This window comes from Bicyclus anynana, chromosome 15 (assembly GCF_947172395.1).
Source record: "Bicyclus anynana chromosome 15, ilBicAnyn1.1, whole genome shotgun sequence".
In the NCBI taxonomy this organism is placed as follows: domain Eukaryota; kingdom Metazoa; phylum Arthropoda; class Insecta; order Lepidoptera; family Nymphalidae; genus Bicyclus; species Bicyclus anynana.
Genome location: NC_069097.1, coordinates 3,838,549 through 3,862,360, shown reverse-complemented (window position 1 = coordinate 3,862,360; position 23,812 = coordinate 3,838,549). Strand labels below are relative to the sequence as shown.

The following is a 23,812-nucleotide window of genomic DNA, read 5'->3' as shown; positions in this document are numbered from 1 at the left end:
ACAATATAGGCCGAGTAAAAGTTGCCGTATGCACCATGAATGTAGCTGCACCGGCTACTAGCATAATAATAAGTCAATCTGCCATATCTTGTAGCAGAAAGACTTATTCATTTTTGGCCTTATATATAAACATGGGTTAGTATTTCAACCTTAATTTCTTTAAAGTAAAGTTAATTTGAAACAGTGGTGATAAGGTCCACTTTACTCTGAAGAAAATTGAAGTTTAAATCTTAATCTATATTTAGGAATATAGGGGTATTAATGTAAGTTATGTTGTGCACTATGAGCCTGTAGTAGCTAGACATAATTTTATGAAAGAATTTTGACAACCCACCTCCTACCTTAAGTAAGTATGCTAGCCAATTATGGAGTTTGGACTGTGATGGCTTTGAAAGTTAGTCAGTTTCAGGGGTCTGGACTGTCAACCATCCAAGTATAAAGCGAATTTTGGAGGTGTTAACTTCTTATGCGAGGGTAAACCGCTTGGTAAACTTAATCTTAACCATAGGTAAAGTTGTTCATAACAATAACTATGAGGAAAACGACGAGTAATTAATTTATCGGAAAATAAAAACAATGGCTACAGTGGTACGAGTACTGGCGTCCATGAACATGTACCTATATGAAAAAACGCCTCTTACTTTACCCACTACCTACTTCGTACGCAATTATTCACTACTAGGGGCCCCGCGATTTCAACCGCGAAGTTCCCGTTCCTGTGGGAATACGGGGATGAAACCTAAGCCTATGACACTCACAAATAACGTTAACCTAGTTTAATCATGATAACAATATTAATTAAATAAGCTAATAAATATTAGCTTATTTAATTAATATTGTTTAGCTTTCTATTGGTAAAAGAATATTTATAATGTATGTAACATAAGATACAGAGATTACCCCTAAACTGCCACAAGCTTTACCTCTTTCTAATATTAGTATAGAAAAATGCATACCATAAAAACAACACTTGTAAAATGTAACAATTCTCGCAATCAGTTATTCTACCGCAAAAAGTTGTGAGATCCATGTAATACCAAGTCCATTACCTTATACTGTCTGTAATTAAGGGATCTTCTGTTTCAAGTTATTACGTAATTAGATAACCTAACAAATCTTACAGTGACCATTCAATATTAAAAATCATATGCACCATGATATGACGGAGACGAAAGACAAATGTTAACAAATAACAGCCGAATTGAAAATGCCTCTGTTTCTGTTGCGTTGGGACGAAAGAGATAACGATATTTCAACTCTGCCGCTAACGATTAGCAATGTCTTTTTCTCTCCATGAGATATTTTGTAGGCACATGGTAGGTCTTGACTACAACGACGGCTAAGTCAAGTGCCAATTATACACAAGATCAGTTGATTTGGGAGTTATAACAGATGGTTCAATTTTGTTTTATACAGATTATTACTAAAGTTTAATTTTCACATCATCATTTTTATCATGAACCGAATATGAGTTGACGACGATTAACTGGCCCACCAAAAAGTCAGGCCTCCCTCCGTACAGAAGGGGATATGGAGTTTACATCCACCACGCTGCTGCATTGCAGGTTGGCGGGCTTAGGGCGATAATGTTTGACTCTTTAACACTATATGATAATAATAATGACCAGGACTGTAACACCGTCAACTTCCCAACTCTGGGTGGAGAATTTTTACTGAAAATTTCTTTGGACATAAGCTCAGTATTGCAAAACCCGATCCTGGACCTCGTGATTCGAAACCACACAGGCAAACCACAGGCCCTACGAGGCAGATTTCATAGATTAGTTGACTCATATCAAATATAAACAATATTAATTTCGTGTAGTACATGGAATAAGGGTCCGAAATATATTGATATCAATTTAAAAAAAAAACATACATACAGCTGAACGTAGAACCTCCTCCTTTTTGGAAGTCGGTTAAAAATATAAGGATTTCATTTAAAACTTAATTAGAAAATTAGGTATTAATTTTTCCAACCTTCAAAAACGCTATCGTCCATTTTGTGATGTCCTGATGTTACTTGATTTTTTTTTTTATTCTTGATAAACTTGATGTCACTAAAGGGACTAAAGTCAAACTAATTAATAATTAATAATTTTGACACCAGTCCGTTTGGTTATGGTTTAGTGAGAACATGACGTCATGAAACAGTTAAAATATAGACAATCATTGCCGACAGCATTTTGGCTCATACTGTCAAAAAATATACAATGATTTATTTTATGATAAAGATTTAATTTATTTTATTATTATTCATGTCTCAAAAAACATATAATTTTTTTTTCAATCTGTAAAACGCTAATGAATAACTTAAGACCCCTTTAAAAAAAAGTGTCAACTAGCCTAATTTCCGTATGTCTGTCATTGGGTCATACCTTCATCGGTCTTAAAAAGATCAACGTCGCTCAGCAGGAAGCGTTCGTTTTCAGTGAGAAGGCCGTCGGCCGAAGCCAGCGACCACACCCATGATTCGCTCGCACTCATTGTTGGTGGTGATGATGCTCTTGGTGTTAATCTGTAACATTCAAAAAACAACAAGTTTTATAAACATTTTTTTTTTCTTTCTTTATACAATGACTAGAGGACGACCGCGCGGTTTGCCGTCCTTAGACTTCCTTAATCCGGTCCTTTCTTAGTCTCTACTATCTATGACCTATATCCCTGCCAAATATCAACTTTGTACGTTAAGCGGTTTTCGAGATATCGTGATGACTGGACCTTTCGTATTTATATATTAAGATAAGAAAACCCTATGATCTCTTTTTCTTTCTTTATTCAATGACAAGGAAACTCGTGACTAGGATCTCATCTGAACGTAAGTGACGATGCAGCCTAAGATTTTTTAAGGAAGCAGATTTACTTCGTTACCCATATTCGGCTCACTGTTGAGCTCGAGTCCCCTCTCAGAATGAGAGGGATTTGGTCAATAGTCAAATCAGTCTGTCCCAATAGTCTGGCCCAATGCGGGTTGGCAGACTTCACACACGCAGAGCATTAAGAAAATTCTCTGGTATGCAGGTTACCTCACGATGTTTGCCTTCACCGTTTGAGACACGTGATATTTAATATCTTAAAATGCACAGAACTGAAATTCACTGAACTATTACGGTTATAGATTTACTTACTCTACCAATATCTCTGACAGTATCTACACAACTTCATACCAGAACACTAAATTGCTTGGTGTTTTCATTGCCATTCAGTCAGTCATAGCCATGACTGAGGCCTACTACTACACCAGATATAAAACCTTAAACTAAAAAATCCTAGTCCTAAATTGGTTTTTAGAAACACAAAATCCTAAACTAACCAAAGTAGGGAATTAAGAGGAGTGCCAAAAATAGTTATGAAAATGGTAAAGAACAACAGCAATCTATTGAAAAGAAAGGGAGTCAAGGAACTAGTCTAGAAGAATCTATTCTATCTATTAGACAAAATACTCTCTACGTACGTTTCACCCCGAAACCGGAGCATCCTCAGGAGATGTTGACTCTACAACGTGCAATTCCACGGGGTGAAACGTACGTAGAGAGTATTTTGTCGGATCTGGGTGACGTTGTCGCATGGGTTCGTCGACTTTTCGCGGATGATAGCAAAATAAATAAATCATTAATAAATAAATAATCATGATGAACTTCCGCAAAGTAACGCCTGCTTCTATCCAATATATTTTAAAATTCAAAATTTTCGTACAAAGGTATTATAACAAATTGGAATTAAAGAAAGTATAGATATGATAATGTATTTTGGTCAAGTCATATCATAACAGGGCTACTTCTTCATATTTAAGTCATTAAAATTTCTTAAAATTAAAAACATAAAATATAGATATTTTTTAAATGTACTTACCATAAACTTACTACAAAACTTATGGTTACTGTTAATTAAAACTAAATAGCTTATTGAACGTCAAAGTTCTTGGTCATAATTATTTCATTGTTATATTAAATTCAGAACAAAATGGTACTGTTGAAAATATTTGTTTAGAATCATTAAAATATTATGTACCATATTAGAAAGTATTGTACAATTTAAGACAAAACAATATACAAACTGTGTATTCTTTTATCTTAACTTTATAAATTAAATCAAAGTCATCTGTACTTACCAAAGATGCAAGTTGTAATCGGAATTGGTCGAGGTCCAGTGATGATGATGATAGTTGTCGAGGGACAGGGGTGTCCTTGGTAGGCGCCATTTTGGCACTGGAAATTAAAAAAAATAAAATTAAATTAATTAATAATAATCACACAGTGCACACCTCACTAAGAAAATATAAGAAAACTTATATTGTCTGTTTTTTTTAGTTAAATGTTATATTTTTTATTATTAATATTTATTTTTATTACTTATATTTTTATCACACACACTTTCATGTAGATGGAGATGCCTCTTACAGTACATTAATATAACTAAACATCTAGTTGGAGGAAATCATAGTTAAATCTTTTTGTTTCTAAATTACAAGCATAATTATAATCCTCTATATGTTATAATAGGATTTTTTCATAATTCATACTTTACAATCATTTTAAAAGAGACAAAGTCAAGGGCAATAATAAGTTATCAAGCATATGTTAAAATAGAAGAATAATAATTACAATTAATGGTTTGACATTATGACACCTAAATAATTTAATCATTACATAATTTATTATGTAAGTAGGAACAATGTTTTAACTAATAAGGAATCAATGTTATTAAATATGTACGTAATAAATACGCTATGATGTATTTCCGTGCTTTTACACTTTTGTGAGTAGAAAGTGAAGTGAAGTTTAATCTTCCTACTTGTAGTTCCAAAGTTTGCTATGATATAAATGTAGAAACTGAGTGTGTGTACCACTGTACTTTGAACATAACAACCAAAAATTTAGAGCTGTGGCAATAAATTCAAAATTGAAACAACTTGTCTGTATGTTAGTACTCAAAAATCTCACAAACTATAAAACCTGTCTTCATAAGTTTTCAAAGAGGATTTGGAGTAACACAATCATTATCAGCCTATTTTAACAGCCCTCTACAGGTCCAGGCCTACCTCCGTATAGGAGAGGGGATATGAAGCTCAGACCCACCACACTACTCCATGGGGGTTGGCGAGAATGTTTGACATTAATCTACTGACAAATATTAAAACTATCAGATTTATTAAATTTTTGAGGATGATGAAAATCCACACCCCTTTAAATTTCTACAGAACATTGTACGGGCACTTTAAATTACTTTGCGGTACATCTTTGCTGCTAGGGTGGTAACTAGCCATGGCTGAAGCCTCCCACCAGTCAGACCTGGACCAAATAAGAAAACCTCAATTGGCCCAGTCGGGGATCAAACCCAGGACCTCTGTCTTATAAATCCACCACACATACCACTGTACCATGGACTTTGACATAACTTTTAAAAAAAAATATTATTTTGTATTTTGGAGACAATTTCGTCTCTGGCACTCGATAAACCCACAAATGGTATACTAAGATTTTTATCTCTAACACAGTTCAATCATGCTCGTAATTCATGATTCTAACTTTCCTTTTGATATACTTATCACAAATGTCAGTTATAGCATGTGGACAGAGAAAACATTTATAATGATAGATAATTATATTTACATAATGATCAATGGTCCGATAACTAGAAACATGAAACAATGTGTGTTCATTTGTTTAAGGAAAATGCTAACAATAAAACCCAATTGAATGATATAAACAGGAGGTTACACTATCAATTATGCCAGTCATTTTTTGAACTAGAAAATCCTACATGGGGAATTCCTTCAGCACTATAAAAATGAATATTACCTTAATACTGTGAAGCCTTTATTCCTTATATTTGGAATTTAGGATATGGTTTGTTCCACCCATACTTGTGTTTTTGCACATTACAAATTCTTAACATCGCTGAATTTTAACCATAAAAGATGGCTTACTGAATTTTAACCATAAAAGATGGGACACTTAGGTTCCCTTTCTGTTTGAACCACATTTATCAAGGAGAAAAGTTCATTGTGTTAAGACAGTTTCCCAAGTTACTCGTACATTAGAAAAAAAATATGTTTTTTTTTAATTATTAATTAACAATGACAAAAATATGTCATTGTTAATTATTAATAAATAATAATCAGCTCATTGACCATTTTGGTACCACACGCATAATTTTGGTACCACACGCATAATTTTTTTGGATTTAATTTAATCATTAGTTTACTATATTTTTAAAATTTCTTTCTTTTGTTTTAGGTATTTGTTGTCTTTTGTGTATTATGTGTGTGTGTGTGTGTCCAAATAAAATAATTTTCTTTCTTTCTTTCTTTCTTAATTAATAACAACCAAACCAAATCTGAGTTGATTTAGAAGTCCACCTTCCACCACTATATGTCAACATATAACATTTGAACTTTTTTAATAACTAAGTCAAGGTCAGGTCATTTCTTTTAAATAAAAAGACACCAACAAAACATTCAATACACAATAAAAACACATAATCAGTTACTTCAATGCTTTTGAAATGGTGCATTGCAAGCTGTGTTGACATCAAGTTTGTTACAAAATATTTTGCAATCTTATACTGTAACTGGCATAGTGGACAAATTAAACAGAGTACTATTACAAATTGCTGAAGGCAGAATTAAAGTTGTTCTAGATGCTTTAGCCTATGATCATTAGGTCTCTTTCAGAAATTGCAAGCTGCCAAACTTGTTTTGCATTTTGCAACCCTGTGAATTTAGAAATAGACACTTCAATTTTAGTTATTTATATAGATGTAAGTATGTTAAGTAAATAAACATAAGATTATAAAACACCTTATATTACAATAGATTAGAGAGAAAACAACATAAATGTTGATAAGTACAATGAATATACATGAAGCAGATAATTTCCAGAGTAATTTATCAAACGCAACTCATCAATCTCTCATTTATTGCATACATGAATGGCAATGAATGTCAAGGTTTAAATTACAGAGACAAACATGGGTAGTTAAAGCTAACAGGTTTACTGTGCAGGAAAACGGAGAAATGTGATTATGTTGCAAAACTATGCATCTTGCAACACAATACGTATATGTACGCTGCATTTTACTCAATAGTTGTACAGGTAAACTGCAAGTAAAGACTACGAAGGCAGTGTTTGTGATGATTGGCGAAATATGAACCTGTGCACATTGAGCTTGAGGTACTAGCGTAAATGGTGGTACCGTAAGTATGTCACGTTGAAATGACTCAACACGCTCGTGAAAGCTATAATCATAGCGTAATGCAATGACGACGCCATGGAATCCACAACCAAGATTACAAACAACATTTGTTAGTGAATATAAGAAAATTACTTACAACATTTTTTTAACTTGTGAAGGCACACGCAGGTGTGCAAACGTTTCAAAAACTAGAAACCCATCTTACAGCAATTAATCGCACGGGAGAAAACAAAATACACGTCTTTCTAGTTGCGAGCCATGATGAGTAATAGAAAGAGACAACATTCGTCAATGTTTGACATTTGGATATTTCATGTCTGAAGTTAAAATGTTGTGCAATCACTGCCATTGGAGATTGCATGTGTTGTTTTACACAAACTGAATTATAACCAATACCGTTAACGAATATGCCTAAATCACAAAGACAACAGCCAATAGGATGATTGCATTTCTATCACATTGCAATCTAATCATGACAGTGACAGATGTCATTATTTGAAAACGTCAAAAGCCATCGGTTTTTAAAACTAGCTTGATGCTCTAGGTTCTGTAATTTTTGTGCCTTTATAGTTTATCTGTACATAAAAATTTGAATTTTTAACGCAAGAACTTCTAAATTAAACACTTTGCCATTTGAAAATATCTGAAAGTTCGATATCTCGAGCTGCTTCAACAATATCTGTCAAAGAATATCCTACCTTATAAATTAATTTACTCTTTGGAATATCCATAGTAAGTAAGGTAGGTAGGCATAATAAATAGCTTTGATCTTGGGAGGCTTTAGAAGTATCTTTTTAGCCGTTTGTGTTTAGAAGGCTCTCTTTAGCTCATGGCAGCCATCCACTGGGTACCACTATATAAAAAGGTACAAAAGTATTTACTTAGGTGTCTATGTGAAATGTATTCCAATAAGGGTTTGTTTAAAGTAAACTAAAAATAATAAAGTTCAGATAATAAAAAGTTATATTTTATAAATAAAAAAATGTTCTTTATGCGAATTTCATGCTGTAACATTCCAGGTTTGCAAGATTAACCAGGGCCACCGTTCTAGATGTACAAAAATCAGGAACACACACTATTCTAACTGTTTGATTTTCGTCTCCTGAAAACAAAACAAAACAATAAGTAAATTGCACATCATCACCACTATCATATCAGCCTATTTTAATTTTTAACCGCCTACCAGGTCTCCCTACATATAGGAGAGGGGATATGGAGCTTAGACACACCACACTGTTCCTAGAGTGATTTCAGACTAGCGTATTTTTTTACGCTTATACAGTTGTTTCAGCATACGTTAGAATTCTTAGAATCGGCCATCATGCCCTTAAGTGATAACAGTGGTCCACCCCAAAGGTTTTTAATCCCTAGAAATAATTTCTAAGGCAAAACAATGTTTGCCAAGTAAGCTAGTAATCTATACTATAGTGTTTTTCAGATATCATGGGTACAGTGACAGTTCGTTTCACTCTTGAAAGTAAGACGCGACTCACAATAATATAACCGTTTTCCCCCCAAAGGGCAGAAAACGATTATTTAGGTTTCAGCCAAAGCTTGATCCACTTACGAGATTACCCTCCAAATTTTGCCCGTTTGCAGTGTTCCTACCCTACATTTCATTGGGTAAATGAGGTTTTGACATAACATCACGCCGTCATCCGCCGGCATGTCGCTTGACAGTTGTCAATGTCAATCAGTACTCTCGTAAGCCGGCAAGGCATGAAATTTTAGTGGATCAAGCTTTGGCTGAAACCTAAATAATCGTTTTCTGCCCTTTGGGGGGAAAACGGTTATATTTAGGTGTTCGAGCCTTCAGCTTGATCCACTTACGAGATGTGTTTATATTCTGCCGGCGATGGCAAGGCGTACTGTGATGACCATTTTTTATGATAGTAAAAGAAATGATAATCATTATACATGTTAATTAATGATCAACGACGTTTAAATTATCAGTATACAAATCAGTATATTATCAGTGATTATCATAGAGACAAAATATTTTTCTCATCTCTGAAGTAATTAACTAGATATCAAATTTAATTGATATTAAAATTATTGTATATTTATTAATCACAGTTATTAATGTAGATTTCACCCAAAAGTAACACACATATTTTTATTAATTGATATTTTATTTAATGGTAAAAACAAAACCTATACAACCCATATATTCATTTAAATTGGTGTAAATATGCTGCACTTAATGCTGTAAAGTAGTAAAGTAAACCTCAAAACATCTGAGGAACTTCTTCAAGACAGCGTAGATATATTGACTACCCACTTTAAATTTCTATTGTATTTTATTAAATCTGTATTTACAGATGCTTTTAAAATTATCTGAGAAAGCTGAAAACGTGCTAATTTCAATAAGCTTCGCAGTTATACCGAAATGACTGCGAGCAGCTACTTTAATCTTTGTCTTCTGCTAGACATAATAAACAAACCAGATTTATTGACATGTCCAATAATTTCTTTACCCAAATATAACAAATTTGTAATATCAGTTTGTATAGTATTTTTTTCCTTACATGGCAAAAAAGGTAAACAAAGATCCGTCGTCACGACATTCACATATTTCTCACAAACCGTCCGTTTAAACTAAATCATTTATATACACATCACTTCATTTAACGCGCACACCGCGAATTACATAAAAACTGCTTGTAATTAACTATTATATCACATTTATTTCACTAAAAACGAAATCACAACAAGTTTTATTTCTACAGATTAACGAAAATGTTGCGAATTTGACATTTCGTAATGCTAGATTGTCTATGAATTGAAGAGACGGGAAAGATACATGAAATTATAACTTGTCGATAATTATGTACATATTTTTTAATTTTAATATTTGTGTCCTTTGTGGTTTATAAATAAAATAAATGTGTATCTTTATTAACACAGCACCAAAGAATATATTATACTCCATGGAGAAGAAGTAAATCTACATACATGAAAACGTTGGACATAGCAGCGACATTATTTCCGCATACGAATATTTTTTCATAAAGTCAGTGGCAATTTTAAATGGAGATTTTTGATTTTAAAATAGTTGAAGGACCTAATTGAGAAAAAACAAATAATAATTTAAAAAATATATACAACCGACTTCAAAATATTAACGTACCCACGAAATTAAAAAAGGGAAAAATAATATCATTATATTTTCTGCCAAGCCAGTGTATTCAATCTATTAATTCAAGGTGTACCCTATCGTAAAGATTTTTGTTTCTCAGACATTATTTTTGTCTGTCATGTGTTTTTTTCAGTAACGACTTAAGTCAACATCAGACGGGCTGGGCAGCGACTTCAAAATGATCAATAAGTAGAAAATATAATAATGTTATCTTTCCGATTTTAGTTTCGTGGGTACGTTAACATTTTGAAGTCGGTTGTATTTTTTCATAATATTTTTTTTTTATATTTTTAATATACCTAATAAATAAATCAATCCATATGAAATTCAACCTAAAATCCACCCATCTGAAAGTCGGAATTTTCGGTTAGTTATATTATTGTTTTTGTTATCGTATTGCAAACGAAACAAATAAGTAATGATGATATGGAACAAACATTGACACGACCTCACTGTGAGCATGGAAGCGACAATGTGGCGCTTTTTGCTCGCAGTTAACTCATCCTAAACCGAGCTTAACCGATCGCGGCGCGAGTGCTCCCGAATGTTTGTAATTATATAGCACGATCAAAAATTATTAAAAAACCGATAAACCGATTCTTCAACCACTTGCAAAATTTTTAAATTAAGAATAAAGAAAACAATACACAAATACGACTTGAATATTATGATTGCTGGATCAGAAAAATAAATAAAAGATTTGAAATACTAATGGAAAAAAATTTATTACTTTTGTTTCGCAACATGGTGAGATTTTTATTTTTCTGGTATACTTAAATCGTGATAGTCAGAGTTATTAGGATATTATATAAAGAAGTTTGAGAGATAGTGATGTACAAGGGGCCGAAACTTTAGTACAAAGGTTTTTGAATATATGACATTATGCGGTAATAAATTTAGTAGGTTCTAGAGCTAGAAAAATGTTACGAATTATAATTAGAGACAGACAGTAAGTGTACATTAATTCCAATTATGTTCTACATAGTCATTTGGACTAGTGGTGTATAACCAAGGTAAAAAATTCAATAGAAAAATATTTTTGTCGCTTTTTTGTTTTTCTCAATTGTTTTCAACAATTTAAAAATTAAAAATTTCCATTATAAATTGCCACTGACTTTATTTCAAAAATATTCGTATGCAGAAATAATGTCGCTACTATATCCAACAAAATGAAATGAAATGTTAATGTTTTTTAACTATTGTAACTTTTGTATCTTTTGTAATTTTTAAAAATGTAAACTGTAAAATTTTTGTAATTTATGTACTTGGAAATAAAGGCTATAATAATATTATTATTATTATTATTACTATATCCAACATTTTCATGTATTTCATGATTCACTTCTTCTCCTTGGTGTATATATTCTTAAAATGATATTTAATTTCCTAAAATGCACACAACTGAAAAGTTGGAAAACGAAACGAATATGGAACGTATTCGTTTTTTAAGATGACGTATAGTAACGGATATTTTAGTTTAGTTATTTCAGATATAACGATACCTACTTGATATCGTTACGATGCCCGCGGTTAACTTCTCAACCCTACTGATTGTCTTTGGTTCATAGTCAGCCATTATTGTTGTTTAAAATTGACATCTAAGAAAATTTCAAGTATACTAATAGATATAGCCCTCTGACTACATAAAGTTAACCAAACCAATGTTTGATCTGTATTTTGTCAGAACCGTACTGTGTATAGTCAAAACATGAACTCTCCACTCAAGATAAAAACAAGGAGTCATGACATGCTACTTAAAATAAGCTATCAGTTGAGTATATAAATAGACTCATAGGTGACCAACCATGTTAGAGGTTTTGGTTTTAAAATTGGTTTCAATGCTAGTCTAACTTTAGGTTGATCAAGTACCTAGGTAATTATCTACTCGATAATTTTTGGGTTTATAAACCTATTTGACTAAGGATTTCTAAAGATCAATAGTTCTGAGTACGAGTTCTGATTTATTTATTAAGTATTTGCAAAAATGAAGTCCTACCGAAGTAGGATCTAATTGTTAACCCATTCCAACATATCCAGGCTTGATTGCACGTATTAATTGTGAATTTACGCCAAGCTGTTTCTAAAATATTCTGTCCTCTGTTGCCAAGGACCTTAGTAGTACAGCAAGCACATACAATATGTTACTGAATGTGACCTGTTGGTACTCGCGAAAGAAATGTTAGATTGTTAATTGTAAATGGTTGGCTCTTGGTTCTCTGGTACAATGGAGACCTGGAGAAGAGGAATATCATAAACTTTCTCTCCTATCTGGAGCTACCAGAAGATACGTTCTCAAGCAGTGATTAAGATGTCTCGAATTATAGGTACTAGCGTTGAAGATGGAAATAAGCTAGGGCCACCACAGCCTTTAGTTTAAGTCTTTGCTGAAGACGTCGAAGAATGGGCAATACTAGAAAAGCAATCATATTTTAGATTGGTTAGATCACTGCCCTTGTACTGGTAAACAAGTCTACTTCTGGTTTTTCCATCACCTTGAATGTTGTCTGAAGAGCTTCGTAACTTTAGAATTTAATCTTGCAATTCTAATAATCGGTATAGACCCGTCTATAATCCCAGAAAAGTACCTGGCTTAGGTATATTTGAAGTTGGTTAGCTAAATCTAGAATTTACTGCTTAATGCAAAGAGGTATAGATTTATATATTTGTTATCTTCTTGAAATATTGCATACAGTTTTTTCTATCTAAGGTCCTTTCTCACTCGCTCTCTCATAGAAAATCCAATACAATCCATAATATATCTTTAAGCTTGTGTCAAACATGTTGCCGTTCATTTTAGAAACTGTTTATGAATATTAAGTTTCTTATAGTTCTCTACTGAATCCTACTGCATCTGATGTTATAAAATTTCAAGTAGATGGTCTTCTTTAATACGTATGCAGATATATTGTATAATGTATACTGAATGAGGCGAGGAGCATGCATAATTTATAAATATTATACACTGCTATAACAGTTGCAAGCCACCATGCCCACCAGCGAAATTTCTTTATGAGTAAGTAGCATTTCTTGACTGTTCTTTTGTACTGTCTTTGGCGACATACAGGCGATTTTCCTATTTGTGTTGACATGAGATTGAATTTTCGATAGTTTATATAGATACCACCCAATATTGGGTAGCTGTATCTACCACCTATATGATGAATAGAGGCAGTATGCTTGAATCGTTGTTAAAAAGAATATCATCTATAAGTAAAGTAACTAAGTATAAGTAGGATGAAATCTGAATTACTTAGCTAAATATATATCCATTAACAAATCTATACAGAGTTATCATTCTACAAAGTAGACATTTTTCAAAAGTTTAAGAACAGAAACCGTCTATGAGGCAGGGAAAGATGTGGCTTGTGATACCTTTGCCTGTACGTTCAAGATATATAAAGCGACGGAATGATTGTATCGGCAAATCAAATAAGCTTTTGTGGGCAAGAGTAATTAATTAATACGGCCATATTTTCCCCTTGAAGGAGAAGGAAATATTTATTCGTTCCTAACTCTCTTAATTTCCCCACAATATATGTATTATATGAAAAAATTTCCATAGATTAATTTTAAATCTATCTATCAAACAAAGTGTAATTTTAGATCCAGGCACACTTAATTAAGTGCATGAATATTTTGAGCACTAAGATCTTTTCTGACTTCAAATATAATTTATTTATTTTTCCTTCTCATATTTAGTTCGTGGACATTTTCTCGAGCCATAGCTTCTATGGAGTGACCTGTTTTAATTGGGTCTGGTACCGGGAATCGAACCCGAGCCTTTATGTGTGAGCCAAGTATCTAGCCAATAATGACTAACCCATACCGGAAAATATTTATTTATTACATCTTGCATTTTAATATGATAAAGCCAGTTGACTTTCGGTGGCTAAATGGGTGTTGTACAGTGAAATACATTGCAAAAGATTGTGGAATCTCTTATTTGAGGCTTTATATATAGGTCTCAGGCATTGTATGATTGCCACCCTTTTTGTATCTAAAGTGCAGTCATGTATCACGAGTATCTGAAGTGCAACATTTACTGTCACTGTCACTGCATTATGAAGTGATTGTCTGTGAACGCGGGGTCATCTTTGCTAATGCACTATTTAGTATTATCTTCAGTCAAGTGAAGACTGGACTGTTGTTGTATATTCGAATATTCGCGAAGCTTCTGAGAATGATATCCTTGCTTGGCTAGGAATTTTTACTGCATGTCCCATTTTGCTTTAAGATAAAGTATTTATCAAAATAAAAAGATTAGTTTCCTGGTCTTGCTTGTCTTGCTAAGATAATCTTCTAACTGAACGGGAGCAATCCAACAACATTCAGTATTTATATACTGTAATAACATTGTATGATGCTTGGTTCTAAGATTTTATTACGTTGCTCCAATAAACTTTCTGTGCAAAGTAAATTTTTCTTCCGATACAGTCAAGATGAGGCAACTTCGTCCATAAGGAAGGCCATCAACTGGATCTCTTAATATATACAAAGCCTCTCAAAATAGAGGAAGGGCAGTAAGGACAAAGAACATCCGTTTTAAAGAACCTATTATCGTATGCATCGATCAGAAAGATTTGTTTCATTGCTGAAAGTAGGAAATAAATCAGGACTCACAGCAGTAGTTAAATAATTATGTTAGCTTCAAATGATAAGTATGCTTTTGCGTTCTCTAAGCCCATGTGAGCTTTAGACACTATAAACATGCGGTAGATGGAGAATAGGTATAGTGAAACGCAGTAAACGCGTAATTTTCATATTCCACTGAAATCTTTTCTTCGAACACATCCAGGTTTGATGTGTTACCAAGGAGCTTCAATATTGATAATACAAATTCATCAAGCATTTATAACTTTCTTAAAGACTCCCAATCAACTTGAGTTATGTATTCCATGATCTATAAAGATCGTCATTAAGCTGATTACTGACGTTCAGGGACCCTGGTAATTGAAGAGTACCCAAATACGCGCCTTAGACTTCAGGCGCGCAGCCGACAAGGCAGCTGTCAGAGGTCACTTAAAGGACAAGCAAATAGCAAATAGGTGACAAATAGGCATCGTAAACGCCGGCCGTCTCAGCCAAAGCATCGACGGTCAACTCAGATGACGTCTCAGTTAGCGAATCAGCCGTGCAGCCGACATTCCAGGCGACGCGTTGGTCAACATCCCAGACGACGCGTCAGCCGATATTTTAGACAACGTCTCAATCAGCGAATCAGCCGACATCTCAAACGACACGTCAGCCGACATCTCAGATGAAGTCCCATTAAACGACACCTCAGCCTCAGTCTGTGCGGCCGACGTCTGCACAGCCGACGTCTCAGCCGACGTCTGTACAGCCGACGTCTGTACACCCGACGTCTCAGCCGACGTCTGTACAGCCGACGTCACAGCCGACGTCTGAGCAGCCGACGTCTCAGCCGACGTCTGATCAGCCGACGTCTGAGCAGCCGACGTCTCAGCCGACGTCTGAGCAGCCGACGTCTCAGCCGACATCTCAGCCGACGTCTGAGCAGCCGACGTCTCAGCCGACATCTCGGCTGACGTCTCAGCCGACGTCTGATCAGCCGACATCTCAGCCGACGTCTGAGCAGCCGACGTCTCAGCCGACATCTCGGCTGACGTCTCAGCCGACGTCTGAGCAGCCGACGTCTCAGCTGACGTCTGCGCAGCCGACATCTCAGCCGACGTCTGAGCAGCTGACGTCTGCGCAGCCGACATCTCAGCCGACGTCTCAGCCGTAGTCTGAGCAGCCGACGTCTCAGACGACGTCCCAGGTGGGACGTCATCTGCTCATCATTCAGTAGGACTATACAGCGAGTCTGCCGTCCGAAGAGCGGGCATTCGCTAAGATGAAAAAGCTTGTCGGGAGTCACGTGGACACTCGACAGCGAACAATACACATCGGTCGTACAAGATGGCTACGATTTTTTCGTTACTGTCTTCATTTGGTAACTAGGTCTATCCAGCGAGTCTACCGTCCGGAGAGCGGATATTCGCTTAGAATTGAGAATAATCTCTCATCTAACTAGACCGTTGACAAAAATATTCTCCAACAAATTTCACTGTGCACTATCACTATTTATTAATATTCACATTTAACACTGCTCACTTAACAAAATTTGAAGACGTACTGATTGACATTCACAACTGTCAAGCGACATGCCGGCGGATGACGGCGTGATGTTATGTCAAAACCTCATTTACCCAATGAAATGTAGGGTAGGAACACTGCAAACGGGCAAAATTTGGAGGGTAATCTCGTAAGTGGATCAAGCTGAAGGCTCGAACACCTAAATAGTACGTATTATGAACGTCATACGGCAACTGTCACCGTACCCATGCTATCTGAAAAACACTTTATTATTAAAAAGCTGATGAGTTTGTTTTTTGTTTGAACGCGCTAATCTCAGGAAATACTGGTCCGATTTGAAAAATTGTTTCAGTGTTAGATAGCCCATTTATCGAGTAAGGCTATAGGCTATATAATAATATTATCCCCGTATTCCTACAGACAACAACTAGTATATTATACAATCCTACCTTTAAACACTTCAGTAGCAAATACACTGCTGTTACCACAATAATATATAGCGGGACAGTTGTATATAGTAAACGGATCTGTATCCAAGCATGGGGTGCTTGGCACGGTGTCTGGACATGTCGGCGCCATATGACGCCATTGCAAGGTTTTCTTCATGGCATTCAAATAACTGTCAATGCTGCTGTATCGCGTTATATCATTTATAGGTTCACCAGATGTTCCCAAACATAGAAATCCTGAAAGTAAAAGTTTTTTTTTTGTGTTCAGTTACATCTATCAGTGATCAGTCGCTTGACTATAAACTGAATTTTTCATAGCAGAGAATGTTTCTAGTTAAAGGTCACTCCATTAAGCGACTCTTCGTGTTGTGGTCCTTTTTTCGGGTATTACTGTCCACCACATAATTCATCCAGTGGATCGTTTTAGCCTTTTGGTCTTAACAGGCGTGACTATTTGTGTGTTCTTGTAGTCTGCTTTTGTGTTTTATGGCGTTCCTTGTTATTTGCCGACTGTCAAGGAAGATTTGAGAGTCGGCATTTCAAGATACTCATGCATGAAAGTAAAAGTAACATTATAATAAACAACAGTACTATTAGTCAGATCCGAGACTTGGTCGCCAACTATTGGCCTCATAAGAAGGTTCAGAGTCACACAGCGGGCGATGGAACGAGCTATGTTAGGAGTATCTCTGCGTGATCGAATCAGAAATGAGGAGATCCGCAGAAGTACCAAAGTCACCGACAAAACTCAACGAGTTGCGAAGCTGAAGTGTCAATGGGCGGGGCACATAGTTCGAAGAGCCGATGGACGTTGGGGATTTAGCGCTCCAGTACGATGTCGTGTACAAAACGAAAGGAGTGTGGATTTCATCCTACTCCCAACAAGTTAGCCCGCATCCATCTTAGTTTGCATCACTTACCATCAAGTGAGATTGTAGTCAAGGGCTAACTTGTGGAGAATAAAAAAAAAGAAGAAAAAAACGTTGGGGTCCCAAAGTGCTGGTATGGCGACCCCGCACTAGTAAGCGCAGTGTTGGCCGACCCCCAACAGGTGGACTGACAACATCAAGCGAGTCGCAGGGATTGGCTGGATGCAGGTGGCTCAGTATCGCGATGTTTGGAAGTCTCCTACAAAATGCCTATGTCCTGCAGTGGGCGTCCATCGGCTGATATGATGATGACTATTAGTCAACTATTATTGTTCCGATAGTTGTTGCAGTCAATGGTCTAATAGCGAAAAGCTTCGACCAACACTATAAGAAGCTTTTGCTTGGACACTCAAATGTCCCGTAGCGGGAGGGTAATTTTTTTTTATAATTTTTTAATAGTCTTTTGTATTATATTTTCTAAGTATAACATCGTTAATTAAAAAGAAAAAGAGAAATAAATAAATGAGAAAAATAGTACTAAAGAATACACAAATTTAAACTCTGGTTTTTTTTTACAAATCCCTTGGAAACCATTGATTTTTCAGGGATTAAAAGAATATACACTTGATTTCATCCAAATCGGTTTAGCGTTTTAACTTTGAAAAGGTGACAGACAGACGCCTGCAACTTCGTCCATCCTCAGACCACTTTAAAATCGCAAAATCCATTCTCAGCAGATATTTACGAACTCCCTCCCAGCCAAATTCCATATTTCTATGTGTCGTATATGTCAAACAATAATTACAAACCTCCAATATCACACTCATAAGGATTAGAGACTCGGTTGAACGATTTATACTCTGTGGCTTTGGGAAACAAACCTGGAATGAAAAAGAGTTCATTGTTACATTGCACTTGATTATACAATCTCTTGCCTCGTCGACTCAGTAGTTAACAGTGGCTTTGGACACAACTTTAAATATTAGTACAGAGAGAACAAAATATTGAGCGGTTTCTTTTCTTTCAAGGAATTCTCAGTAAAAGTTCTCAAGGAAGTCTAAAGCCGGATTTATATTTGTCTGACGTGTCGCGTTGTGACGAGGCTTTTCTTAATTGGTCTGGCTGGTGGGAGGCTTAGGCCGTGGCTAGTTACCACCCTACCGACAAAGTCGTACCGCCAAGCGATTTAGCGTTCCAGTACGATGTCGTGTACAAACCGAAAGGAGTGTGGATTTCATCCTACTCCTAACAAGTCAACTTGCTTCCATCTTAGTTTGCATCATCACTTACCAGTGAGATTGTAGTCAAGGCCTAATTTGTGGAGATTAAAAAAAACAGCTTACAATAGTGGAAAGGCTTTTGTGGCAACATGATACTAGCTGGATCCTTGCAGCCGGGCATGAGGTCCAACGGTGTGACCGCACTGACAGCGGCAGAGAATGTGTCCACTAGTTCCGAAGCTGCGATCACATCTGTTTCATTCAGTATACTCTCATTTGACTGATTTGCATAGATTCCACCTGCAATAACAATATTTGCAATTAACAACTTTATTTTCTATTCAATTCAATTCAATTTTTGATTTTATGCCTTGCTGCTTTACCAACTGGGTACAATTTACTTCGCCAATGTCGCGTGGTAAGGAAGACACACTTTTAGAGGTTGATCGGTGTAAGCTGGGAATGAAGAATTGATTATTATTCAGCTTAATTTTGACACTATAAATAGCGGTTTTTTTTTTTGTTAGTGTGGTTGTTAGTCACATTTCTGAAAGAACACAAAATTAATATTGTTAGCACATACACATAATATTTACAGCTTAATGTTATTACATTGAATATATTTACATATAAATTTACAATAGGGACTAAACACAGACATTAACAAACACTCAAAATTTAAAGGACGTGGGAATTTAGGAGGAAGAACATCATATATGGGGTGGAGAAGTTTAGGGCAAGAGAACAGGATATGGGAAACTGAGTATTTTCTATTTTCTGCTGACACATTTGTTCCCAATGGGTCACTTTGTCACACATTAGTACACAAGTACAAATATGTTTAAAATACCTTAAACACTAAACTACCTACGTGGCTTCAGATCTATGTTTTACTATACTACAGCCTTTCTTGATGAGTACTGTTTACCAAGTAACAAATTAAAAATGAGGGTATAAATCACCAGTCATTTCACACCTAATAATAATAATAGATATGGTTAATATATTTAATAAAACATTTTATAAACAAACCATTCATAATTTAAAATTAATAAGTAATGAAATGACATGCGTTTTCTACCTTCATTTCTAATTTCTTTGTTAGTAAACAGTAACTCAATACCCGTCAAGAAAGGCTGTAGTATAGTTCCATTGTTCAAGTACTATTAGTATATATTGAACTCATAGATCCAAGTAATTTAATCTATCAGCCAACTTAAAGTGTCAACTTAATTAAAGTAACTCCATATTCCCCACAGGGTTCTGTAAAATTATTTAGTTCTATCCCATAATTATATCCTGCAATACATTAGTTGTTGTATTTTCAACATAATTTTAAAAAATTATGTTGATAACATAAGTCACACACTCAGAAGGCAGAAAACACCAGAAGCCACATTCAGCTGTCATTTTAAAGCACACATTGTGTCCAAAAATTGTACCTGTATAGCATATAACACAACACAGCATTACACCACAAAAGAGTAATTTCAATGGCTTAATTCCAATACCTTCTAGAGTTTTCTGTATTCTGAGGTCACACTCATAAAATTTAAGTTATGAAGGCTCCAAAAAAAGTTAAATTTAAGTTTGAGAGAGAGTTCACAAGAGCTTTAAAATTATAGCATTAATAATAAATAATCTTTATTACCATACTTATTACTAGGCATACATAAAATCAATTTAATTTTAATTATTGCGCTCAAGCTATAATACAAAAATGAAACAACAAAAAAAAGAAACTAATTATTATAACTATACCTGCTATTATGACTCTCACAATTTTAGAGAGCTCCTCTTGATATTCTGATGTTCCACAAAAACCAGACAGCCATTCCAAAAATAGATTTAAAGCAAACATATGGTCTCCACTTTTTGAAGCTAGATTTAGACCAGACATTAAAACTATATATCTAAAAACAAAATTTGAATTAATAACTTTATGTAATGTTAAAGCCTTATGGCTATGAGTTTATATATTATCTGGAACCACATTGGTAAAATCGCACGGCGTGAGCTAGCATTAGATAGGTTACAAATCTTAGTAAGCAAATATTAGTGATTCTTATTATATTTATCTAAATAATAAAATCTTAAATAACATAAATATTTTGGATTTACAAGACGGAGGTCCTGGGTTCGATCCCCGGCTGGGCCAATTGAGGTTTTGGTCCAGGTCTGGCTGGTGGGAGGGAGGGTTACCACCCTACCAACAAAGACATACCGCCAAGCGATTAAGCGTTCCGGTACGATGTCGTGTAGAAACCGAAAGGGGTGTGGATTTTCATCCTCCTCCTAACAAGTTAGCCCTCTTCCATCTAAGACTGCATCATCACTTACCATCAGGTGTGATTGTAGTCAAGGGCTAACTTGTAAAGAATAAAAAAAAAATAATAACACTTTTTAAAATACTTTACATTATAAAACAACATTAAGCTTGATTTACCTGTCATTACTTAAAACTGGCAAAGGTTTTTGTATATTACATCCAGCCCAGCACATATCTTTGATTGTAAAGACACCATCGTCATCCTCAGATCCTACAACATTATTTAAATCATACAGAACTGGCAGCATTCCAACAGACATCTATACTAAAATAATAAAAAAAAAAACTAAAGCCAGCACTAGCTGTGCAATGTTTATCAACAAACAATTTTACACCTCATATTAATTTTAATTAACTTGGTCCTTATTTAATTATTATATCAATATATTTGATTAACAAGCTTTTAACAATTAGATATATAGTTAATATCTTTTGAAAAACATTTTATACAAAAAACCAATAAACAAATTTAAATAAATTAAGTATGAAATCACATGCGTTTTCTACCCTCATTTTAATTTCTTTGTTTGCAATGTTTGCTGTGCAATTTTTATCAACAACAAGCAGGCATTAGTATTATTACTTTTTTACTGGATGAAAGTTAGTCATTATTTACTCCTAGAGGACTGAGTGACTGTGTGAGTGATTAAATATGGTTTTTTATACTGTTTTTTTCTTACATTATTTACACTCAACTGTAATAAAACAAAACCTATAGCTTAATCTATAAATGGAAAGTTCATGAAAATCCATCCAGTACATTTTGGATATATGTGAACATACTCTCAATTATATACAGATAATTGGTTGATAGTTAGTGAGCAAACAAGAGGCAAACTAACTTTCACATTTATAACATTAACTTGGAATATTTTCTTCTATACTTAAAATAAATCTGTAGAGGGGTTAATTCTGTACATGAAATATAATTCCAAAATAACTATCAGAGGATGGTTAGTGATTGATACTGATGCCAAAAATGCAATCAGTAAAATTTTTGTCTGTCTGTCTGTATGTTTGTTATAGAAACACAGAGACAAATATCTTAGCATTCCATGGATTCACTGTGCAGGTGCCGGGTCCAAACTACTCCACAGATTTTAACAAAACTTGGTTCAATTATTCTACATACTCCTGGGCAGGTTATAGTTTACTTTTCATCACACTATAATCAATAGGAGCAGAGCAATGAAGGGAAATGTTGAGAAAACAGGAGAAGTTACTCCATTTTTCCAGCGATACTACTGTAAGAGCTGGATTAAAGAGGGACAAGTTGCGGGTGTCCGAAGTCACGGACGTACACAAGTTTTTAATAATATCATCATCATGGAATATAATTTACCAAGCAGAGCTGCCACCACACCAGTTACAACTTCATTAACATGGATGCAATCACCAGACAACTTGACTCTTTGTAGCTCATCTTCCAAAACTAAGCTATCTGTTTCATGTACAAAATGTGTCCTGTGTAACAAAGAAATGATAATCAAATATATTTACAGTAGAGAATTGCTTATCCAAAGTAATTGGGCGACATTGGTGTTTAAAAACGAGTTTATTCAAATAATCATTTTGGAGCAAACTGATTATCCAAAAAAAAGAATGATAAAGGGTCCTTCTTTACAAGCTTGAGTTTGAATTTCAGGTTCTCATGAAGCATTAATCTTTTCTTTCTTTATTACACCCTAGTGCTTCATAGAACCTGTTAAATCATTGGTCCTCTGATTAACTTGTGTACCGTACCCTGTATCAAAACTAGTTACAGAGACCCAAATGAAGGGTAAAAATTTCTCACAAAAAAAAACATAAATGCTTGCTTCAATTAATATGACAGTGACTTAGCCTATGTAGGATATTTCCAACTTTTGGGCGCACGCTAAAAACCCATGAAAAAAAGATTATATAGACATCTATGATGTTTGTTTACTAACCTCGCAGGTTGTGGAATAACCTCCAGTTGATCAGAGAGCTCCTTCAATATACTTGGTTTTAATTCTTGAAGCTTGAACAGGGTACCTACTATAATACAAGTTGTACCTTTGTCGCGTAAATCACAGAGCTTTAAAATCTTGTATTTATTGCCCCACCTTTTATTAATTACAGGTTGTAATATATTTCTAAAGGTACTTAGTCTCGCAGAATAAATATGAGCATATTGTTTTGAAAAATCACGGGAAGCCTCGTAAAATCGTTTAGATGTGTCCGTATACTGAATAGTAGGTCTGTCTAGCTCATGAAGCTCAAAGTTCTTATTATCAGAATCAGTTAATCTCGATTCTACTTTGAATAACATATTTATTAATATTTCAATTCCAATTACTTGAAATTTCCAATTATTTGTACTGTATTTAAAAAATATCTACTTTTCCAATGTTTATCTATAGAAAAACCCGCCAATAAAAACTGACATTGGACAAAATTGACAATTGACATTGACAATAGTCATTTGGTGTGACCCACACTAATAAAAATACTGACCACAATACTAATATTTTGACCACAGAATTCAGAAA

General features: G+C 34.7%; 2 protein-coding genes across 2 annotated transcripts in view; both read right to left on the bottom strand.

Moving 5' to 3' along the window:
* LOC112051663 (activating transcription factor of chaperone) overlaps positions 1–7,494 on the bottom strand; it is a 33,113-nt gene extending 25,619 nt beyond the window's left edge. Inside the window, exons 1-3 of the mRNA XM_024090391.2 lie at positions 7,334–7,494; positions 4,112–4,208; positions 2,379–2,518 (exon numbers count right to left, since the gene is read on the bottom strand). Of these exons, the coding sequence (XP_023946159.1) occupies positions 2,379–2,487 (109 nt within the window). The 5' untranslated portion in view covers positions 2,488–2,518; positions 4,112–4,208; positions 7,334–7,494. The remainder of the gene's footprint in view (positions 1–2,378; positions 2,519–4,111; positions 4,209–7,333) is intronic.
* Positions 7,495–8,134: 640 nt separating this feature from the next.
* Positions 8,135–23,671, bottom strand: LOC112051656 (DNA polymerase delta subunit 2). Its single transcript, XM_024090384.2, has 8 exons — positions 23,231–23,671; positions 22,642–22,763; positions 21,417–21,510; positions 20,732–20,883; positions 19,094–19,270; positions 18,560–18,631; positions 16,882–17,118; positions 8,135–8,299 (listed from the first exon to the last, which is right to left on the bottom strand). The coding sequence occupies exons 1-8, from the start codon at positions 23,590–23,592 to the stop codon at positions 8,187–8,189; spliced, it is 1,329 nt and encodes a 442-aa protein (XP_023946152.2). The 5' UTR covers positions 23,593–23,671; the 3' UTR covers positions 8,135–8,186.
* Between the last annotated feature and the right edge of the window lie 141 nt (positions 23,672–23,812).

What these genes read in the sequence shown, in the direction of transcription:
- LOC112051656 (XM_024090384.2), bottom strand. Translation starts at nt 23,592, where the DNA reads ATGTTATTCAAAGTAGAATCGAGATTAACTGATTCTGATAATAAGAAC. An exon ending in TGTGAGAGTCATAATAGCAG is followed by an intron (nt 19,271 to 20,731) that starts GTATAGTTATAA and finishes TTGTTATTGCAG; the next exon opens with GTGGAATCTATGCAAATCAG. An exon ending in TGCTACTGAAGTGTTTAAAG is followed by an intron (nt 8,300 to 16,881) that starts GTAGGATTGTAT and finishes TTTTGTTTTCAG; the next exon opens with GAGACGAAAATCAAACAGTT.